General features: G+C 41.8%; 1 protein-coding gene across 3 annotated transcripts in view; it reads right to left on the bottom strand.

Moving 5' to 3' along the window:
- Nucleotides 1–20081, bottom strand: part of PPP2R3B (protein phosphatase 2 regulatory subunit B''beta) — a 71482-nt gene extending 51401 nt beyond the window's left edge. The window contains exons 1-2 of one of the 3 annotated variants that reach the window (XM_081327205.1): nt 19942–20081; nt 16862–17279 (exon numbers count right to left, since the gene is read on the bottom strand). In XM_081327205.1, the coding sequence (XP_081183331.1) occupies nt 16862–17203 (342 nt within the window). In that variant the 5' untranslated portion in view covers nt 17204–17279; nt 19942–20081. Of the gene's footprint in view, nt 1–16861; nt 17280–19936 lie in introns of all 3 variants that reach the window. The other 2 variants (XM_081327206.1, XM_081327204.1) reach the window with 2 other exon arrangements.
- Between the last annotated feature and the right edge of the window lie 1727 nt (nt 20082–21808).

The following is a 21808-nucleotide window of genomic DNA, read 5'->3' as shown; positions in this document are numbered from 1 at the left end:
CAGCTTGCCGGTGTGATCTTGATTTTGGAACTGATGAAGTCTGTTAACTAATTGATTGGCACTCCGGTCGCTCATCGCCGTGAAACTAGACCTTGTTTTTGGGGTTTTTTTTGTACTTTGGGCTGATCAAATGGAATAAATGGAATAAATAAAAACACTGGCATGTCAAGACACCAGCACAAAGACCAAGGTACAAGCAGCTCTCCTTCAGTCATTATTGAAACATTTGATCAGCCCAACTTCTTCTTCTTATTATTATTATTAAATCTGTTTTTTAACCAAGCGTGACTTCACTGAGCTGAATAGTGCAGGGTTGCCTGCGTGTTTGCTTGTTCCGGGTAGAAAAAACGCTGTCGACCCCGGCATCTTTTGCGGGGAGGGGTGAGGTGGGGTGGGGTGGGGTGGAGGAAGCAGTTTGCGAAGCAGCCGAAATGGGGGTATATAGAGGATGGGAGGTTCCCACCGAGAGAGCCAGCAGAGTTGTTGTCGAAGCGCGTCACACGCCTTTCCAACCACCAGAGAAGGGAGGAATAAGAAAAACACACACACACACACACACACACCAGGAAATCGAGGAAGCTTGCGTAAGATCTGAAGGAAACACGATCGTGGGAAAGGCACCGAGCGTGCCGTGGAAAAAAAAGAAAGGGTGGACTTGGGCTCGGCTGGTTTCGCAACGGGAAATGGGAAATCCCCGCAAAAGATGCCGGGGTCGACAGCGTTTTTTCTACCCGGAACAAGCAAACGCTGCCCCAAAACTGGGGCGTTTCAAGCCATGGCTCCTCCGGCAACAGTCGCTTAAGCTGCAGTTCATCCGGTTCCCCCAGCCTTTCCAAATATTCCAGGCTGGAGCATTCACTCCCTCCGCAGTTCCTCCAGCCATTACGAGCCGTTTCTGGTTAAGTTCAAACAAATACAAGCAGATTCAAGCCGTGGCTCTTTCCGCCCCGAAAATCAGCTGATCGGGCGTTTCAAGCCGCGGCGTTTCAAAACGGCCACAATCTCCCGGCAAGACCTCCTCTGCAGTTCCTCCAGCCATTACAAAGCAACTCTGGTCAAATTCAGACCGTTTCGGTCTAATTCAGGCAGATGCAAACAGATTCAAGCCGCGGCTCTTCCACCCGAAAATCAGCTGATCGGGCGTTTCAAGACGCGGCGTTTCAAAACGGCTACAATCTCCCGGCCAGACCTCCAGCTGCCTCTCGCCGATATGGAGGGCACCAACGCCCCCAAAAACAGGGACGACAAAGCAGTCTAGTCATCCAGCCCTAACGTGGAGGCATTATGCACTCCAAGGGCGCCCCCAAGACCACCAAACCACACCAAACTCACGGAGCTCACGGAGCTCAGCTCGACACGTCCGCCATCTTAGTTGGGCCTGTTAACAGACTTCATCAGTTCCAAAATCAAGATCACACCGGCAAGCTTTGTCAGTTGTCACTCGCGGCAGTACAAATACACTAGTACGGAAAGCTGCCGTTCACTTTCGGGGGGAGGAAAAAAAAACACAACAACACCGCACGCTTTAAAAGATTGGAGTTTTGCAGCCTTTTTTCTCGGGCCCGTCCGCCACCTTTAACTTAAGGCTGCGCTCTCGATTTCCTGGTGTGTGTGTGTGTGTGTGTGTGTTTCTTTCTTATTCCTCCCTTCTCTGGTGGTTGGAAAGGCGTGTGACGCGCTTCGACAACAACTCTGCTGGCTCTCTCGGTGGGAACCTCCCATCCTCTATATACCCCCATTTCGGCTGCTTCGCAAACTGCTTCCTCCACCCCACCCCACCCCACCTCACCCCCCTTTTTCCAAACATTTTGTTTGCACCTCTGGGCCAAGCACGCAACTCCGAAAACGATCCCACCACTGGCAACTCCCTAGCACCGTAGGCAAAAACTAAAGTCGAAGCCACACCTGACAATCGGGGAGGGGAGGGGAGGGGGGGAGGAAGGAGGAAGAAACCAGCGCACCCTTCGCCCTTTTATTGTCGCAATCGAAGAGGCAGGAGAATGCGGGTGGGGAGGGGAGAGAGAGAGTAGAAATCCCTATTTTCGGAGCCGAGAAGAGAAGTGCGGCTACAGCAGTCGCTAGAGTTCCCCCCAACGGGGCGGAGAAAGAAGAACTCTCGGAGCGTTTCTTTCATAAATACGCGCGCAGGCACACACTCGCCCAGCCACGCGCTTCGCCCAGCTTCTCGCGGGGAGTTTGCAAGCCCTTCGTTTCTCTTCAGGGCCGTCAGAAGGGCGAGCAAGTCTCTGCCCTGCCCTGCCCTGCCGTGGGGGTGGGGAGCCAAGCGCGCTTGACGTTCCTGGAAACGAGAAGGGCCTGCGGAGACTGACACCAACCCGAGTGCCCAAGCGGGTCTTCTCAGCGTCAGGCAAAGTAGCTCACATGCAAAACAAGCCCGGCAGAGGAGCCGGAGCAGCTCCGCTGCTGGAGGCACGTCTCGGCCGGGCCTTGCAGGATCTGGGCCGGGCGCCTCTGCTCGCCGCTCCGGCTCCTCTGCCGGGTTTGTTTCGCATGTGATTCCGGGCCAGCTGCTGCTGAGGGCGAGCAGAGGCGCCCGGGCGACCCCAGCAGCGTCAGGCAAAGTAGCTCGGCCGCGCGCAAGTCCTCGGTAAGTTCTTTTTTTTTTGTTCACTGGAGTATAAGCCGAAGTGGATTTTTCAGCCCAAAAAGTGGGCTGAAAAATTCGGCTTATACTCAAGTATATACGGTATATAGCCAATACTTGATACCTCATTGGACTTTGAGAAAAAACCACTGATTATCACTTTATGACTGCTGTTTGCAAATAAATTGGGAATCTATGTTATGCAATCAGTCATGTTTAACCACTTGTTAAAACTGAATGTCCTGGAGAACTTGACATTCTGGTAGTTAAACATGACTGATTGCATAACATAGATTCCCAGTCAAATGCTTTTAAGAGACAAGGTATATCCTGTCCACAGCATTCTCACAACCTATTGCTTCTGCCAACCTAGCAGTTCGAAAGCACGTAAAAATGCAAGTAGAAAAATAGGGACCACTACGGTGGGAAGGTAACAGCGTTCCGTGTGCCTTTGGCATCTAGTCATGCCGGCCACATGACCATGGAGACGTCCTCGGACAAGCGCTGACTCTTCGGCTTTGAAACGGAGATGAGCACCAGCCCCTAGAGTTGGAAACGACTAGCACGCATGTGCGGGGGGAAACCTTTACCTTTACCTTTATTGCTGAACTTGGCTAATGAAAAAAAAAATCATTAGTCTGATGATATTTTTTTCTAATAGTCATATTGACCTCTACAAATCATTGCATTGTTTTCAAAGCACTTATGCCTCACTTTACTGTCTGCTCTAGAGATATCCCATGGTATCCTCTGGACAATCTGCAAAGAGGAATGGGAGTCCTCTGTTCAGTAGTTGTGTTCCTTCCTTGATAGTGACATCACTGAAAGTTAAGAGACTGAAGTTTTCCAGCCCCTTTTTAAGAAAGTATTTTAAGGATGGAAATTTATTTATTTATTTATTTATTTAATTTGTATACCGCCCTTCTCCCGAAGGACTCAGGGCGGTGAACAGGGCAATACATAATAAAAACAAGATACAAAAATTAAAAATTATTAAAAAGTAATTAAACAGCGATGCCCGTAATAAATTAGTACAGATTAAAAGTTAAGACCAATTTATAAAACCCAACCCCATCCCATCAGGTCAGGCCGGCTTGTTCAAAAAGGTGGGTTTTAAGATCGCGCCGGAAGGAGCGGAGATCAGGCGCCATCCGGAGCTCGACCGGAAGATGGTTCCATAAATCCGGTGCGCCCACAGAGAACGCCCTCCCCCTGGGGGCCACCAGTTGGCATTCTTTGACCGGTGGCACCCTGAGGAGGCCCTCTCTGTGGGAGCGTACTGGGCGGAGGGAAGTTGACACCGGCCGCAGGTGCTCCCCAAGGTATTCCGGACCCATGCCATGTAGGGCTTTGTAGGTCATTACTAACATCTTGAACCTCACCCGGAAGACAACTGGAAGCCAATGCAGCTCGCGGAGCAAAGGTGTGACATGGGAGTGTTGGGAAACTCCCAACACAACTCTCGCGGCTGCATTCTGTACCAGTTGGAGCCTCCGAGTGGTCTTCAAGGGTAGCCCCATGTAGAGAGCGTTGCAGTAGTCAAGACGAGAGGTCATGAGCACGAGTGACCATACGTAAGGCATCCTGGTCTAGATAGGGCCGCAACTGGTGCACCAGGCGGACCTGGGCGAAGGCCCCCCTAGTCACAGCTACTATATGGTCTTCTAGGGAAAGCTGTGAGTCTAGGAGGACTCCCAAGTTGCGAGCCCTATCTACAGGAGGTAATAACTCACCCCCCATAGAGAGGGGTGGGATATCCTGAATGTCCCGAGATGCCGGTACGCACAGCCACTCAGTCTTGTCAGGGTTGAGTCGAAGCCTGTTCCTCCCCATCCAGACCCGGACCGCCTCCAGGCAACGGGACATCACGTCGAGGGCATCACTGGGGTGGTTTGGGGTCGAAATGAAAAGCTGGGTATCATCAGCATACTGATGATACCCAACTCCAAAGCCACGAATGATCTCACCCAGCGGTTTCATGTAGATGTTGAACAGGAGAGGCAAGAGGACCGACCCCTGAGGAACTCCACAAACGAGAGGCCTCGCGGTCGACCTCTGCCCCCCTGCCAACACCGACTGCGAGCGTCCCAGGAGATAGGAGGAGAACCACTGAAGGACCGTGCCTCCCACTCCCAATCCCCTGAGGCGCCGCAGCAGGATACCATGGTCGATGGTATCGAAAGCCACTGAGAGGTCTAATAGGACTAGGACAGAGGAATATCCCCTGTCCCGAGCCCTCCAGAGATCATTCACCAGCGCGACCAATGCCTCTAAGAAGTAAACTGTTCCCATTCTTATTCATAAAAGTTCTGGGTTGGATAGGGGTGGGGAAGGGGGGATTAAAGTCAAAATGTATTGTAAAACTTTTTAAATAAAAAAAAAGTTCTGAAAAAGCCTGAAATTGGCCTTAAATCCACTCTCTGAATGCCAAAAAAGCCCAAAATTTAAACTAATAAGCTATATACCTTCCAGTTCTGTGTTTGTATAAGTTTAGACCGCTGGAAAAATCTGCCTTCAATAATTCTGAAAGCTATTTTCCAGATTCTCCAGATAGGTAAGATTCTCTCTAACAAGATCTATGGTGACAAAGCTGAGGAGACCTCTTAGAGATAATTATTATACAACAGGAGATCTGAGATTTGTCAACAAATTAAAATTACAATATTAGATAAAGTGCTTTTTCAGGATCAATCTTTGTGGTTCCTGGAGGACACATATATACCTGAGAACAATCAGGTTACTGCTATTGGTACCTTTAGATTTCATTGTGCAACTGACAGGCACTGCATTTCATTTGAACTTAACGTATGTAACATGGAAACAGGGTCCAGCTATGTTAACTATCAATATTGCATACTATGAGAAAAGTCACATTTAATTTTTTGAGAACTATTTTACTGATCTAACTATGCATCTCATATGTACTTCACCTACAGGTGAAACTCGAAAAATTAGAATATTGTGCAAAAGTTCATTTATTTCAGTAATGCAACTTAAAAGGGGAAACTAATATATGAGATAGACTCATTACATGCAAAGCAAGATAGTTCAAGCCATGATTTGTCATAATTGTGATGATTATGGCTTACAGCTCATGAAAACCCCAAATCCACAATCTCAGAACATTAGAATATTGTGAAAAGGTGCAATACTCTAGGCTCAAAGTGTCCCACTCTAATCAGCTAATTAAGCCATAACACCTGCAAAGGGTTCCTGAGCCTTTAAATGGTCTCTCAGTCTGGTTCAGTAGGAATCACAATCATGGGGAAGACTGCTGACCTGACAGTTGTGCAGAAAACCATCATTGACACCCTCCATAAGGAGGGAAAGCCTCAAAAGGTAATTGCAAAAGAAGTTGGATGTTCCCAAAGTGCTGTATCAAAGCACATTAATAGAAAGTTATGTGGAAGGGAAAAGTGTGGAAGAAAAAGGTGCACAAGCAGCAGGGATGACCGCAGCCTGGAGAGGATTGTCAGGAAAAGGCCATTCAAAAGTGTTGGGGACTTTTACAAGGAGCGGACTGAGGCTGGAGTCAGTGCATCAAGAGCCACCACACACATCTTTTGGATGTTCCACCAAATTTTAATTCAAAAAGCTTTTATATTTCTACAAGTCCACCAAATATGAAAATAAGTAGCGTCCAAACTACCACATCTCCAACATTTGGGCTGTAAATTGGAATACATACAAGACAGCTTTTTAGGATCCAAATGCCATCTATAAAACATTTTATAAAAATTTTGTCTTAAATTTTGGGCTTGAGTAAATTTTACATTTCTAACCCAAATTACCTCCCATACATCCAATGGGATCGGTTCTTGAATATTTTGAGCCCACTTTACCATGCAGTCTTTCACTAATTCCATTTCTGAATCCAATTCTATTAAAGCATTATAAATTCTCTTTATATGCGCTCGAGTTTGATCTTTAATCTGTTTTACCAAATTTTCATCCATCAGTGTCAAACCAACCTTCTGATCTAACTTCCACCTATCTTGCAGTTGAGTATACTGGAACCAAGACTGTACAATATTTTCTTGTTTTAACTCAGCTAACGACCTTAATTGCCAATCATTCCCTACCAATCTAAGTAACTGCTTATAAGAAATCATATCCAAGTTCATACCCATAGATACACCCTCTATTGTGTGTCCAGGAATCCCCCAAATTGGTATTTTATAATTCAACTTATAATAATACTTTTTCCAAACACGCAATAAAGCACTTCTTAAAAGCCTTGTCAACTTTATTATCATAAATCAAATCTGCATGCCACCCATATAATAAGTCCCATCCCTCAAGATGAAGTACACTTTTATTTGTTGAATTAAGCCAATCACTAACCAGTGTTAAAACCACCGCATCATAATATAATTTCAAATTAGGCACCTTAAATCCTTCTATTTTTATTGGGTGTTATTACAGATTGTGATACTAAAGAAATTAACTTGATGTTGAATTTGATAACAGCTGCAAGGTTATTGGTAGGGCAATACTGGAAGAAGGATTGCCTGCCTACTATAGAGGAATGGACGCTTAAAGTGTCAAATTTAGCAGAAATGGCTAAGATTTCTGCTTATTTGAAGGATCATTCACAAGAAAGATACATTTCGGTTTGGAGAAGATGGATAGATTATATCCAGAAAAAATATGGGACTAAAAAGTTCCATTTAGCTTAAGAGTAAATTTTAGATTGTTATAATTTATTATACTGGAATTTTTTTCTTTTTTATTATTAGTTTTAATTATACGGTATTATTATTGTATTAGTATAAGTTGGATACTTAGGCATATACATAGAATGAAGGCTATTGCTAAGCACATTGGTTTGTGCTTAAATTGTAAGCCGCCCTGAGTCTTCGGAGAAGGACAGGATATAAATGGGATTAAAATAAATAAATAAATAAATAAATAAATAAATAAATAAATACTTTTAGATTGTTTGTAATTATGTTATAGGCGGGTTAAAGTGCATTATGTATCTGGTTATTTATATAGTTGGTTAATGTTAGTTAGATTTATTTATTTTAATTGGATTTATATACCGCCCTTTCCCGCAGGACTCAGGGCGGTTTACAGGGTATTTAAAACAAGAAATACAAAAGTTAAAAACAATTAAAAATAATTACAACAGTCCCTGAAAAAGTAAAAAACCCCAATTAAAATTAAAATTAAAATTCTCAGCCTGGGCCAGAGAGCTCGAAGAGCCAGGTCTTCAGGTCCCGGCGGAATGAAGAGGTCGGGGGCAGTCCTAAGCTCCACGGGCAGCTGGTTCCAGAGGGCAGGCGTACCCACTGAGAAGGCCCTCCCCCTGGGTGTTACCCGCCAGCAATCTTTTACCGGCGGCACCCTGAGAAGTCCCTCCCTGTGGGAGCACACTGGATGAAGGGAACTTGATGCCGGCAGCAGGTGTTCCCTCAGATATCAGGTGTTCCCTCAGATTATGATTATTATATATTTGTAACCCTGTAATCAGCTTTGGGAAGTGGGGGAGGGGGGGTTAGGGGTGGGTTGGGATGGGATAATATTGTAACTTTTATAAAACTTTTCAATAAAAAAAAGAGCCACCACACACAGACCGATCCTGGACATGGGCTTCAAATGTCGTATTCCTTGTCAAGCCGCTCCTGAACAACAAACAACATCAGAAGCGTCTTACCTGGGCTAAAGAAAAATAGACCCGGTCTGTTGCTCAGTGGTCCAAAGTCCTCTTTTCTGATGAGAGCAACTTTTGCATCTCATTTGGAAACCAAGGACCCAGAGTCTGGAGGAAGAATGAAGAGGCACACACTGCAAGATGCTTGAAGTCCAGTGTGAAGTTTCCACACTCTGTGTTGATTTGGGGAGCCATGTCATCTGCTGGTGTTGGTCCACTGTGCTTCATTAAGTCCAGGGTCAACTCAGCCGTCTACCAGGAGATTTTGGAGCACTTCATGCTTCCTTCCGCAGACGAGCTTTATGGGGATGCTGACTTCATTTTCCAGCAGGACTTAGCACCTGCCCACACTGCCAAAAGCACCAAAACCTGGTTCAATGACCGTGGGATTACTGTGCTTGATTGGCCAGCAAACCCGCCTGACCTGAACCCCATAGAGAATCTATGGGGCATTGCCAAGAGAAAGATGAGAGACATGAGACCGAACAATGCAGAAGAGCTGAAGGCCGCTATTGAAGCATCCTGGTCTTCCATAACACCTCAGCAGTGCCACAGGCTGATAGCTTCCATGCCATACCGCATTGAGGCAGTAATTGCTGCAAAAGGGGCCCAAACCAAGTACTGAGTACATATGCATGCTTATACTTTTCAGAGGTCCGATATTGTTCTATGTACACTCCTTGTTTTATTGATTGCATGTAATATTCTAATTTTCTGAGATTGTGGATTTGGGGTATTCATGAGCTGTAAGCCATAATCATCACAATTATGACAAATCACGGCTTGAACTATCTTGCTTTGCATGTAATGAGTCTATCTCATATCTTAGTTTCCCCTTTCAAGTTGCATTACTGAAATAAATGAACTTTTGCACGATATTCTAATTTTTCGAGTTTCACCTGTATAACCACATCAGAGAAGAAGCGAGACACAGTCATTTATTAATTTTCTATCTGGCATTCAAACAAGGAAGTAGTTGGGGGTTGAGGAGTTCCCTCTGATTTTTTAAACTTTTAAAACTCGTTTTTAATTCTGTCTTTAGCTTTGTTGTTTCCTGTCTCTTTCATGTCTATAAATTTGATACATTAAAAAAATGACATAAGCAGTGTCTTACAAAAACTGTGCATATATTCTTTCAATAGAGAACTGACATATTTGGAAGTTTAACAAACATTTTTTCTTACTGCTTTTATTTTACAATTATTGCAATTCTTTCTTTTGCCATGAGAGCAGCACAACACCTCACTAAGACTTACTCATAAAAATTATTGATATCATAACCAACCCACTGTTCATGATATGCACTAAATCAACCTGTGGGACATACCAAGTAACAAATAAATGGAAGAAGCTTGTTGTCCTCTACTCATACAGTACAAGGCATTTTAATGTTTATACAAGATATAATTATCTAATAGCTTTTGCTGGGCTCCTGTGTGGTATATTACTACATTTACATTCTTCAGTAATCACCTTCATTAGTCTTTTTATTCTTCATGCTATGAAGAACAAAGTTAATGAGCAAAGATGTTCTACAATTATTATCTAGAGGCATTTGATCCTTTTCTCTTCCTTGAAAACAATGATTGACATACATTATAATTTTGTAAAAAAATCCAATAGCCAACAAAATTATAGAGTTGAAAGGGACATGAGGAGTCATCAAATTCAGCTTCCTGCATACTGCAATATTCATTACATCTTTTCCAATTGATGACTATGCAGCCTCTGAAAACCTCTGGTGAAGGGAAAGAAACCACTCCATGGGGTAGCTTATTCCATAGATTGATAACTGTTACTGTCAAGAAATTGTTCATTATATGTAATCTGTACTTACATGCTTCTGTACAAGCTATATGACAGAAAAAAATCAAATCATGTAGTAAAATATAAATAACCAGATGGTAAGATATCTTATCAAGTATTAAATTTGTTACCTGCATTCATCTAATAAATGAAGACTTTCTAGATTGCTCAGGCAAGTAAGATCAGACAAAGATTGTACTTTTCCTTTTCAGAGCACAATTTTTTATTAATTATAATGCTTCCTGCAGCAGGTGGATTAGAAATGCCACTATTAATGGCCATAATCTTTCAGAATAAAAATCAACAATGACATTTTTTTTCTTAACATAATCCTTATGTCATGGTTCCGGCAGATGAAACTCTTCAAAAGAACTTTGAGGCATTGTTTACCTTAAAGAATCTTTTATCAAGAAACAATGTATCGGCACTACATTTTGTTGTTGTTGTTGTTAGTTGCGAAGTCGTGTCCGACCCATTGCGACCCTGTGGACAACGTTCCTCCAGGCCTTCCTGTCCTCTACCATCTTCTGGAGTCGATTTAAGCTCATGCCTACTGCTTCAGTGACTCCATCCAGCCACCTCATTCTCTGTCGTCCCCTTCTTCTAGTGCCCTCAATCTTTCCCAGCATTAGGCTCTTCTCCAGTGAGTCCTTCCTTCTCATTAGGTGGCCAAAGTATTTGAGTTTTAGCTTCAGGATCTGGCCTTCTAAAGAGCAGTCAGGGTTGATCTCCTCTAGGACTGACCGGTTTGATCGCCTTGCAGTCCAAGGGACTCGCAGGAGTCTTCTCCAGCACCATAGTTCAAAGGCTTCAATTCTTTGGTGCTCACCCTTTCTTATGGTCCAACTTTCACTGCCATACATTGCAACTGGGAAGACCATAGCCTTGACTATACGCACTTTTGTTGACAGGGTGATGTCTCTGCTTTTTAGTGTGCTGTCTAGATTTGCCATGGCTTTCCTCCCGAGGAGCAAGCGTCTTTTAATTTCTTGGCTACAGTCCCCATCTGCAGTGATCTTGGAGCCCAGGAAAATAAAATCTGTCACTACCTCCATTTCTTCCCCATCTATTTGCCAGGAATTGAGAGGGCCAGATGCCATGATCTTGGTTTCCTTAATGTTTAGTTTCAACCCAGGTTTTGCACTCTCCTTCTTCACTCGCAACAAGAGGCTCTTTAGCTCCTCTTCACTTTCTGCCATTAGAGTGGTATCATCTGCATATCTTAGGTTGTTGATGTTTCTTCCGGCAATCTTAATTCCAACTTTTGATTCATCAAGCCCTGCCTTTCTCATGATGTGCTCTGCATATAAGTTAAATAGGCAAGGCGACAGTATACAGCCTTGCCGGACTCCTTTCCCAATTTTGAACCAATCAGTGGTTCCGTGTCCAGTTCTCACTGTTGCTTCTTGGCCTGCATATAGGTTTCTCAAGAGACAAATAAGATGGTCTGGTATGCCCATCTCTTTAAGGACTTGCCACAGTTTGTTATGATCCACACAATCAAAGGCTTTAGTATAGTCAATGAAGCAGAAGTAGATGTTTTTCTGGAACTCTCTAGCTTTCTCCATGATCCAGCGTATGTTAGCAATTTGATCTCTAGTTCCTCTGCCTCTTCGAAATCCTGCCTGTACCTCTGGTAGTTCTCGATCCACATACTGCTGGAGTCTAGCTTGTAGGATTTTAAGCATAACTTTACTAGCATGTGAAATGAGTGCAATGGTGCAATAGTTTGAACATTCTTTGGCACTGCCTTTCTTTGGAATTGGAATGTAAACTGATCTTTTCCAATCCTGTGGCCACTGTTGAGCTTTCCAAATTTGCTGGCAAATTGAGTGTAGCACTTTTACTGCATCGTCTTTTAAGATTTTGAATAGCTCAGCTGGAATACTGTCACCTCCACTAGCTTTGTTGTTGCTCAACTTTTCTAAGGCCCACTTCACATTCTAGGATGTCTGGCTCAAGGTCAGTGACCACCTCATTGTGGTTGTCAGGGATGTTAAGCTCATTCTTGTATAGTTCTTCTGTGTAATTTTGCCACCTCTTCTTAATCTCTTCAGCCTCTGTTAGGTCCCTGCCATTTTGGTCCTTTATCATGCCCATTTTTGCATGAAACGTTCCTTTCATCTCTCCAATTTTGTTGAAAAGATCTCTGGTCCTCCCTATTCTATTGTTTTCTTCTATTTCTTTGCATTGTTCATTTAAGAAGGCATTCTTATCTCTTCTAGCTATTCTTTGGAATTCTTCATTTAGTTGGGCATATCTTTCTCTTTCTCCCTTGCCTTTCGCTTCCCTCCTTTCCTCAGCTATTTGCAAAGCTTCCTCAGACAGCCATTTTGCTTTCTTGCATTTCTTTTTCTTTGGGATGGTTTTGGTTGCTACCTGTTGTACAATGTTGCGAACCTCTGTCCATAGTTCTTCAGGCACTATCAGATCTAATTCCTTAAATCTATTTGTCACCTCTACTGTATATTGAACAGGGATATGATTTAATTCATACCTGAGTGGCCTAGCGCTTTTCCCTACTTTCTTTAATTTAAGCCTAAACTTTGCAACAAGAAGCTCATGGTCTGAGCCACAGTCAGCTCCTGGTCTTGTATTTACTGACTGTATAGAGCTTCTCCATCTTTGGCTGCAGAGCATATAGTCAATCTGATTTTTGTGTTGACCGTCTGGTGATGTCCATGTGTAGAGCCGTCTCTTGGGTTGTTGGAAAAGAGTGTTTGCTATGACCATCGTATTCTCTTGACAAAATTCTATCAGCCTGTGCCTTGCTCCATTTTGTACTCCCAAGGCCAAATTTGCCTGTTATTCCAGTTATCTTTTGGCTTCCTACTTTAGCATTCCAATCCCACATGATGATAAGGACATCATTTTTTGGTGTTAGTTCTATAAGGTGCTGTAGGGCTTCATAGAACTGGTTAATTTCATCCTCTTCAGCACCGGTGGTTGGGGCATAGACCTGGACTACTGTGATATTGAATGGTTTGCCTTGGATTCGAACTGAGATCATTCTGTCATTTTGAGGATTGTATCCCAGTATTGCTTTTCCTACTCTTTTATTGACTATGAAGGCTACTCCATTTCTTCTGAGGGATTCTTGCCCGCAGTAGTATACCTGATGGTCATCTGAATTAAATTCACCCATTCCTGTCCATTTTAGTTCGCTGATACCTAAGATGTCGATGTTTAGTCTTGTCATCTCTTGTTTGACCACGTCCAGCTTTCCTTGATTCATGGATCTTACATTCCAGGTTCCTATGGAGAAAAAATCTTTACAGCATCGGACTTTCCTTTCACCAGCAGACACATCCACAGCTGAGCGTCCTTTCGGCTTTGGCCCAGTCGCTTCATTCTTTCTGGTGCTACTAGTACTAGCCCTCTGCTCTTCCCCAGTAGCATATTGGATGCCTTCCGACCTGAGGGGCTCATCTTCCAGCGTCATATCGTTTTGCCTTTTGGAACTGTCCATAGGGTTTTCATGGCAAAGATACTGGAGTGGGTTGCCATTTCCTTCTCCAGTGGATCATGTTTTGTCAGAACTCTCTGCTATGACCTGTCCGTCTTGGGTGGCCCTGCACGGCATAGCTCATAGCTTCATTGAATTACGCAAGCCCCTTCGCCACGACAAGGCAGTAATCCATGAAGGGGTCGGCACTACATAGTTAAAGTAAAAAACTGAATTCCCCTCCCCTGGGCACAAAGTAGCGAAGCATAATTCCCTCCTCCAATTAACAGTCATAAATCACATTCCCCGATTAGCTTGAAGCACGGGCTTTCTCCCCAGCTCTCCAGCCTGCTAAATCTTTATCAACTCTGGACACGATAACCTTGGATTCCCATGGCTGAGTTATTATTGTTATGTTCTGTCCCAGCCTATATACATCTTTGTTACTTCACAAAGACAAACCCCTCTTTTAACAAGTAGGCTGGAAAACCAACCCTTTTTATTTGAGTTACAGACCTGATAATTGTCCCAAAAGCAAAAGCAACAGAACATGTTCAAAAGCAAAACAGAGCACGAGTCAAACAGGAAATAGTTCACAGGCAAAGCAAACAAAACATGATCCCTTGAAACTGGAGTCCTTTGCAAATGGTTGCCTTCAGCAACCAGCACAGCCCACATCTTCCCTTTTTATTATGCAGCCCCAAGATGTGGCTTCTCAATGCCTTCTCCTCCTCCCCTGGAATTGCCCCATTGCCTCCCTTTGTCCTGCTCTTGTAACCTGTCGGCATTTGCAAGCATCTAATGTCTTCCAGCTGTGCATCCTCAATGTCTGACTCAGCTTCCCAGCACGTATGAGTCTCATCCTTAGCACGAGTGGAGGGACCAGGTTCTTCATCAGATTGTAAGTCCTGGATCTCATCAGAGCCTTTCTCCGACTCTGATGGCTCCCCAAGCCCCTCCTTCTCCTCCTCTGATTCTCCAGACTCAGCTGCTGGGATCACAGGCTGGCACAGAATCACAACATGTTATGACTAACTGGACTCTCATCCAAATCCCCCCTCCCAGCATAACTAACTCTAAAAGTGAAAGAGAAAAATGGCTGCATTTCCATCTGTTGTCAAAGCAAGGACATCCGATGTTAGCAGCATTGACATCTTAACCTATTCATTACGGCTGGGTTCAAGCCCCAGATTTCAGCTTGCCAATATTTAAACTCTATGCTAACTCACTGATTTTCACCACTAGCTTCTTCATAAACTCCTATAGTTGTCCTGAAACTAGCACTATACAAAGTGCCATTAATCATGATGCAATATGTAAATTTTATTTTACCTTGCATTAAAGTTTAAACTGTTCTTGATATTTCATCATCAAAAAGTATTCTTAATATATCATGAATATAACATTTATATGCATGCACTTACTTAGATGACTATAAATTTACTGTGGATGTAGTCTGTACAGAATTTCCAAAGTTATCCTTGAAGGAGTTAATACAATGCCTTTGTGGAAAAAGGCAACACAAAGGTAATGGAAATTTAGACATCCATCTAATATTATAAATATTTATATTATATATATTATTACTATCATTCAGTTTTACCACACCTCCATTTGAATAACATTACATAGTCAAGCTTGAGAACTGCAGCTTATGAAAGTAAAATAATTCATATCCTAAACCAGAAGACAAGTTAGTTATTAAATAATATTCTTTCTACTGTAAGAAAAAATAGTCACGGTTGTAAAATTAGTCCAGATTCTGCAGTTTAAAAAGCATTGACCTATACAGGGGTAGGCAACCTTGGCATGGCTGGCTCAGGAATTCTGGGAGTTGAAGTCCATGAGTCATAAAAGAGCCAAGGCTGCCTACCCCTGACCTATATGAATGGAAGATATGCTAATAAGTAAAAGAATGTAATTTAAATAACTTCTTTAAACAGAAGATACTAATGAAGCAGTTTTAATTTTCTCTACTATCAATGTTGCCTGAAATGCTATTCATTGGAGACAGAAAAGAAGGAAAGAAACATTAAGACCTGAAGCAAACTAATATGCATTAAAACTACAAAATTAAATTTTAGGATATAACTATCCTATTAGGACTTGGGTTTGGCTAGTCTAAAGAAAAGAAGAAACAGGGGTGACATGATAGCAGTATTCCAGTATTCCAGTATTCCAGTATTTGAGAGGCTGCCACAAAGAAGAGGGGTCAAATTATTCTCCAAATTATTCTCCAAAGCACCAGAGGGCCACAATGGTTGGAAACTGATCAGAGAGAAGCAACCTGGAATTAAGGAGAAAGTTCCTAACAGTGAGGACAATTAACCAGCTAACAGCTTGCCTTCAGAAATAGTGGGCGCTCCATCACTGGAGGTTTTTAAGAAGAGATTGGACAGTCACTTGTCTGAGATGGTATAGGTTCTCCTGCTTGAGCGGGGAGCTGGACTAGAAGACCTCCAAAATTCTATTCTTCTATTCTATTCTATTCTATTCTTCTATTCTATTCTATTCTATTCTATTCTATTCTATTCTATTCTATTCTATTCTATTCTATTCTATTCTATTCTATTCTATTCTATTCTATTCATTTAATAACTGGGTTGTTAACAACTGAAATGATTCGCTTAACAACTGTAGCAAGAAACATATAAAATGGGGCAAAACTCACTTAACAAATGTCTTACTTAGCAGCAAAAATATTGGGTTCAATTGTGATTATAAGTCAAGGACTATCTGTATAGCCCTCAAAAGGTAAAATACATTGCATTAGTATTGATTAAAGAAATACATTCAAATTTTCTCCCATGTGGATTACAGGGAAGATTTCTATTTGGTAGTCATAAAAGTAGAACAACTACTAATATTACATTGGCACTGCACAAAATAACATTAAAACCATTTAACGTCTATTACTTGCTAACGCAGTTACATATTGAATAGTCTACCTCAGAATGAATCTACTATATAAACACATTCTCGATTAACAGAATTACCAATGATGGCACAAAATTATCTGCCATAATAGCAATTTCCTTCTGTGGAGTACTTTTCTAATAAGCTTCTGGTTTATTATTACTATCAAAATACAAGAAGTTCCATAGTAAGTCCCATAAATTACTGTTTAAATAATATTTTGATGTTGTTTTAAATAAGGATAATCATTTGAAGTGAATAAAGTTTCTTGTGGGATTGATTATGAAATTGACAAATGAATCAGGAACTATGGAGAAATTTTTTAAAAAATAACATTTATGCTGCAACATAGCAATCTACCAAAATAGCTTTTTGTTACAGTGCAAGAAATTTGATCTAATCTGGTAACTGATCACGTAATTAAGCAACTTACATTTCTGCTACTTGAAGATCTGCGCTTTCCTCTAATACCAGAACAGCTCCTAGGACTTGTTGGGGTACTGAATGGGAGAGTGGTAGAAAGGTGAGGAGGACTTGGAGTCAAAGGAGACATCAGAGTGCCTAACATGCTTTGCTTGGAGACATAGTTAATTTGAGAAAGAATGTTTTCATTGTCCCCATCATCACCGCTACCTATTTCAATCTTTTCTTCACTGGTTATACTTCTTAAATAGTCTTTGAGCATCACTTGAGTTGCTGTTTCACTCAACCAACACAAAAAGAGCTCATCCACTTTCATTTTTAGTACAGGCTGTAGAACTTTCACAGTTGGCATCTTGTCCTCCTCTCAATATATTTTTTTGCTGAATGAAATAGATGAACTTCTCAATTCAGATTAAACAGATTTCCACCTGAAAGACAAAGTGCCTGTTAAAAAGATTTCATTTAAAATTATTGAATCTGTCTGTCTAGCTAGCTATTTAGCTAGCTATTATCTATCATCCATCCATCCATTTAAAATATAAAGACGGAAAAGATATCATGATGTTATTAACAGTTTTACATGTTTTAGATTGTGGTATTATAGAACATGAAGATTAAAGTCTTTCTCTCCATAATTTGTCAATTGAGGAACAAGTTAGCAGTATATGTTTATAAAACATTTTGAATATGAGAAAGAAAAACAATTTTTTGTCGGGGTACTAGATCTTGGTTACAAAATATCATATGACCATGTTTCTTGTGCCTCTTGTTGCCATTTTGTATTTTTATTTTTGTAGCCTAGGTCTATAAAGCTATATGAAGAATCCATCTTTTCCAATTATTCATTTTATTAGGTTTATTTTAAAATGATGAAATGAAGGATTTGATTTGGACACGTGCAACATAAATTAACAGCATAAATTAGAATTAAACAATTAATGAAAACCCAGATGTATTAATCTACAAGGATTTGATACAGGATTTGATTTGGACATGTGCAACATAAATTAACAGCATAAATTAGAATTATACAATCAATGAAATCCCAGATGTATTAATCTACAAGGTCATTTAAGGCAGGGGTCCCCAACCCCTGAGTTGCAGACCAGGACCAGTCCGTGCAACAAGACAGCGAGCAAGCAAAGCTTCATCTGTGCATGTGCAGGATTTAGATTGTATGTGAAACTATACCCCCTCCCTAGCAGAAGCCAGTTTTTCTTCCAGAATGGGTCTCTGTCACTAGAAATGTTGGGAACTGCTGATTTAAGGCATAACACTCTTTATTGGTTTATCATACTCAACATTACTAATCTACTTTAGTAAACTCAAAAAATGCTATCTATAACCAAGTCTTATGAAACATGAACCAGAGACACTAACATGGGTTCAGCTAATCAGTTTAACTTTGTAGTTTGAAAAATGTAGAGCTGCTTCAGACATTACAGACACACAACAGTATCTCTCTGCTACTAATTCAAGTAGCTACATTCATGTTCAATCAAACCTGAAAACAAAAAAACAAACAAAATGGGACCCTGTTTTATGGAAACAGCTTATTAAAGTAATTTTTTATGAAACATATTTTGTCAAACTCATATGGAAATTTGAAATAAACTTGTGGATGCCTTTATAAATGGCTGAGCAGTAATATGCTTCCATGTGGCCTGAAGTGCTTTTGAATTATTTTTGAAATATGCACAGTAAATATACTGAACCTCAGCCTCCATTCAACTTTAATAAGAAAATGGGGAAAAATGTGATCCATATGCTTTTATTTGGGAGTAAGACCCACTGAATTCATTTCTTCCTGATCTGATATAAATGCATACATCAAACACTTCATGACTAAAATACTACTCCACCTCTGAGAATTATAAAGTACATATTAGGTTAACATTACCAATAAAATATAGCCATTCTATCTTTTCCTCATTAAGGGTAACTTTTTAACAGGTGGTCATAAGCAAGGGAAGCAACAGCAGTGTGAAGCTTTTTAAAGTCAGTGAAAACAAATACAAGTAGCCCTTGACTTATGACCAAAATTGAACCCAACATTTCTGTTGTTAAGTGAGACATTTGTTAAGTGAATTTGGCCCCATTTTACAACCTTTCTTGCCACGGTTGTTAAATTAATCATTGTAATTGCTAAGTTAGTAACACGGTCTTCCCCATTGCCTTTGCTTGTCAGGTCACAAAAAGTGATCACATGACTCCAGAACACTGCAACTGTCATAAATATGACTCATTTGCCAAGCATCTGAATTTTGATCATGTGACCATGGGGAGGCTGCAATGGCCGTAGGTGTGAAAAACAGTCACTTTTCTCAGTGCCGTTGTAACTTCTAATGGTCACTAAATGAAATGTTGCAAATCGAGAACTACCTGTACTTCAATATCTCTTATTCTGGGTAGCATTCAGAAGAACATTTAGCATTCGTAAAGCATTTGGGCAGTCTGTTGCCAAGGCTCAGTCTTTTTAGCTACTTAGACCAGATATATTGGAATAGATTGTAAATACTGGGTGATTTTTTAAAGACCTTTTATGATATTGTTTCCCTTCTCGTAAGTCAGGGGTAGGCAACCTCGGCTCTTTTATGACTCATGGACTTCAACTCCCAGAATTCCTGAGTCAGCTATGCTGACTCAGGAATTCTGGGAGTTGAAGTCCATGAGTCATAAAAGAGCCGAGGTTGCCTACCCCTGTCCTAAGTGCTTGAAATAGGATCTTGGAGCTGGAATGCTGCTAGCTCAAAATTTACTTCAATCTCCAGCAAATAATTCGTGCCACTCCATCCTAAAAAAGATCCACGCGGGGATTTCGTTTCTTCTTTAGACGTTAGCAGTTTCTTCAAAAGCGGAATAGAGATAGTCTACAAGTAACGCCAACACAAGACTTTGAGCCTTATATTTTCTCTTTCTGTGAAAAGAGAAGAGGAAACTTTCCCCAGGCTGAAAGAAAAAAGTTGGTGGAATCATGGCTGGAATGCAGCTCTTCCGCAAAAGGTTAGCTAAATTGAGCTGCTAGAGCGACTCCAAGCCCGTTATTTGTTCCGAAAAGCACAGTTGTGTTTATAAATAGAATTACCATACATCCGGATTTTCCCGGACGTGTCCTGTTTTAGGTCCAATCTCGTTCCGTCGGGCGTAAAAAAAACAAAAAAAAAATCCGTCTGAAACGTCCGCAGCGGCGGCGGGGATGCGGGCTAAACACCAGCAGCAGGCAGGAAGAAACGGGGCGGGGCTTCCCAGCGGTAGCGTCTTAGATAGTGCGTCACTGCTGCTGCCTCCTCATTGGTGGGTGAAAGAAAGGACGCGTGACTAGAGAATATACAGAAGCACTTTTTGAAAAGTTGCTGCAGTTATGAGAGGTTGTGCAGGAAACGGTTTGTTGCGGACAACCAACTACCTGCGCTACCTTGTGATTCCATACCAGTGCGATTTAATTCTGCAAACATTAGCCTTTGGGGACTCGTGACCAGAAAAATATGCTTTTACACGATACACCGTGGCATATCTTGCAGAAAATAAACGCAGCAGTGGTAAAGAATTCTAATTTTTTTTTCCAGGGAAACAGTAATTTGGTAAATTGAAAGCCTAGTTTAATACCGCTGATTCCTTCAGGAATGTTAACGAACACGCTGATCTCGAGAGAATGCTTAGTGCTTAAATCTAAATTTAGTATTGAAATAAAATTAATTTCAATTGATTTATTCAATTTCAAAATCAATATCAATTGTCAATCGCAGCCATTCTTTATGTTAATGTCGAGAAGAAGCATTATACTAATGGGCAGAGACTTGTTTTTTGCTCTAACTCCTTAAAGTGACAAATCCCATTTCCTGTTGGAAAATTATTCGTGGTGCCACTTGCATGGACAAAAGAAGTGTTGGAAGAAGAGTCTTCATTATGGTTCATCCAAACTGGGAATAAACATGGCAACTGCTTTGGGAAGAAGGTTGTAGTTTATTGGAGAGGAGAGCCAGACAGAAAGATGGTTCCAGCAGAAAAGAAGGGCTGACCACATGTGGGTAGTGGGTTTTTATACTCCCTAGACCAGGGGTAGGCAACCTCGGCTCTTTTATGACTCATGGACTTCAACTCCCAGAATTCCTGAGCCAAGCTGGCTCAGGAATTCTGGGAGTTGAAGTCCATGAGTCATAAAAGAGCCGAGGTTGCCTACCCCTGCCCTAGACTCTATTGTTTGGAGTGATTTCCGGTTCCTGTTTGGGGCTATTTTCTGTGTGTCCTTAGTCCAGGTGTGCCTCTCTAAGAATCTTGCTGTTTGTATATCCCAGCCCACCTCCCTGGGGCTGGGGTATGTAGATTTTTAGATGTCTCTAGTCTTCATAGCTTCTACCTTTCTGAATGGTTTACATCTGCATTTCTATAGAATTGGTTTCTGCTTGGGGGAGGGAGACTTGGGGCTATTAAGAAAACTCAGCATGCTTTCCTGGTTCAATTTCTTTTTAGGAAATATATTTTTCTGCCCTTTTAATATTTCCTTCTCTGGGGAGCTGACTTCCCACAAATGTCTCTTAGAACTGTTAAATTCCCTCACCAATGCCAAGTTAGAGGGATAATAGAAAGTAACAACTTGGCTGTTCGGTTGCTAAAAAGGCCTCTATTTTGAAGGTACTTTTTATGCAGGTTTCCTTCTTCTCTTCCATTTTGTCATAAAATCAGTGCTTTTTTTCTAAAAAAAAAAGGTGCTGGAACTCAGAGGTGCTGTCACGGGGAGCGATGCCAGTGTCTTGCTGCGGCGTCGCCGCCCGTCCTTTGCACCCCTACCCCTGCGGCTCGGAGCCAAATGCCGCGGGGATTCCCCACCCCACAGCCACCGTGGGGATTCCCCTCCCTGCACTTGCCACGCCGCGGGCCGTGCCGAGCCCCCACCCGGAGCTGCTCCGAACCCCAACCCAAAGCTGTGTTCCTCGTGGCAGTGGTCTCCAGCTCCAAA

This window comes from Vipera berus (genome assembly GCF_964194415.1).
Source record: "Vipera berus genome assembly, chromosome: 4".
NCBI classification, from domain to species: Eukaryota; Metazoa; Chordata; class Lepidosauria; order Squamata; family Viperidae; genus Vipera; species Vipera berus.
Note: the sequence above shows the minus strand (reverse complement) of the source record. Positions and strands in the feature narration are given on the sequence as shown.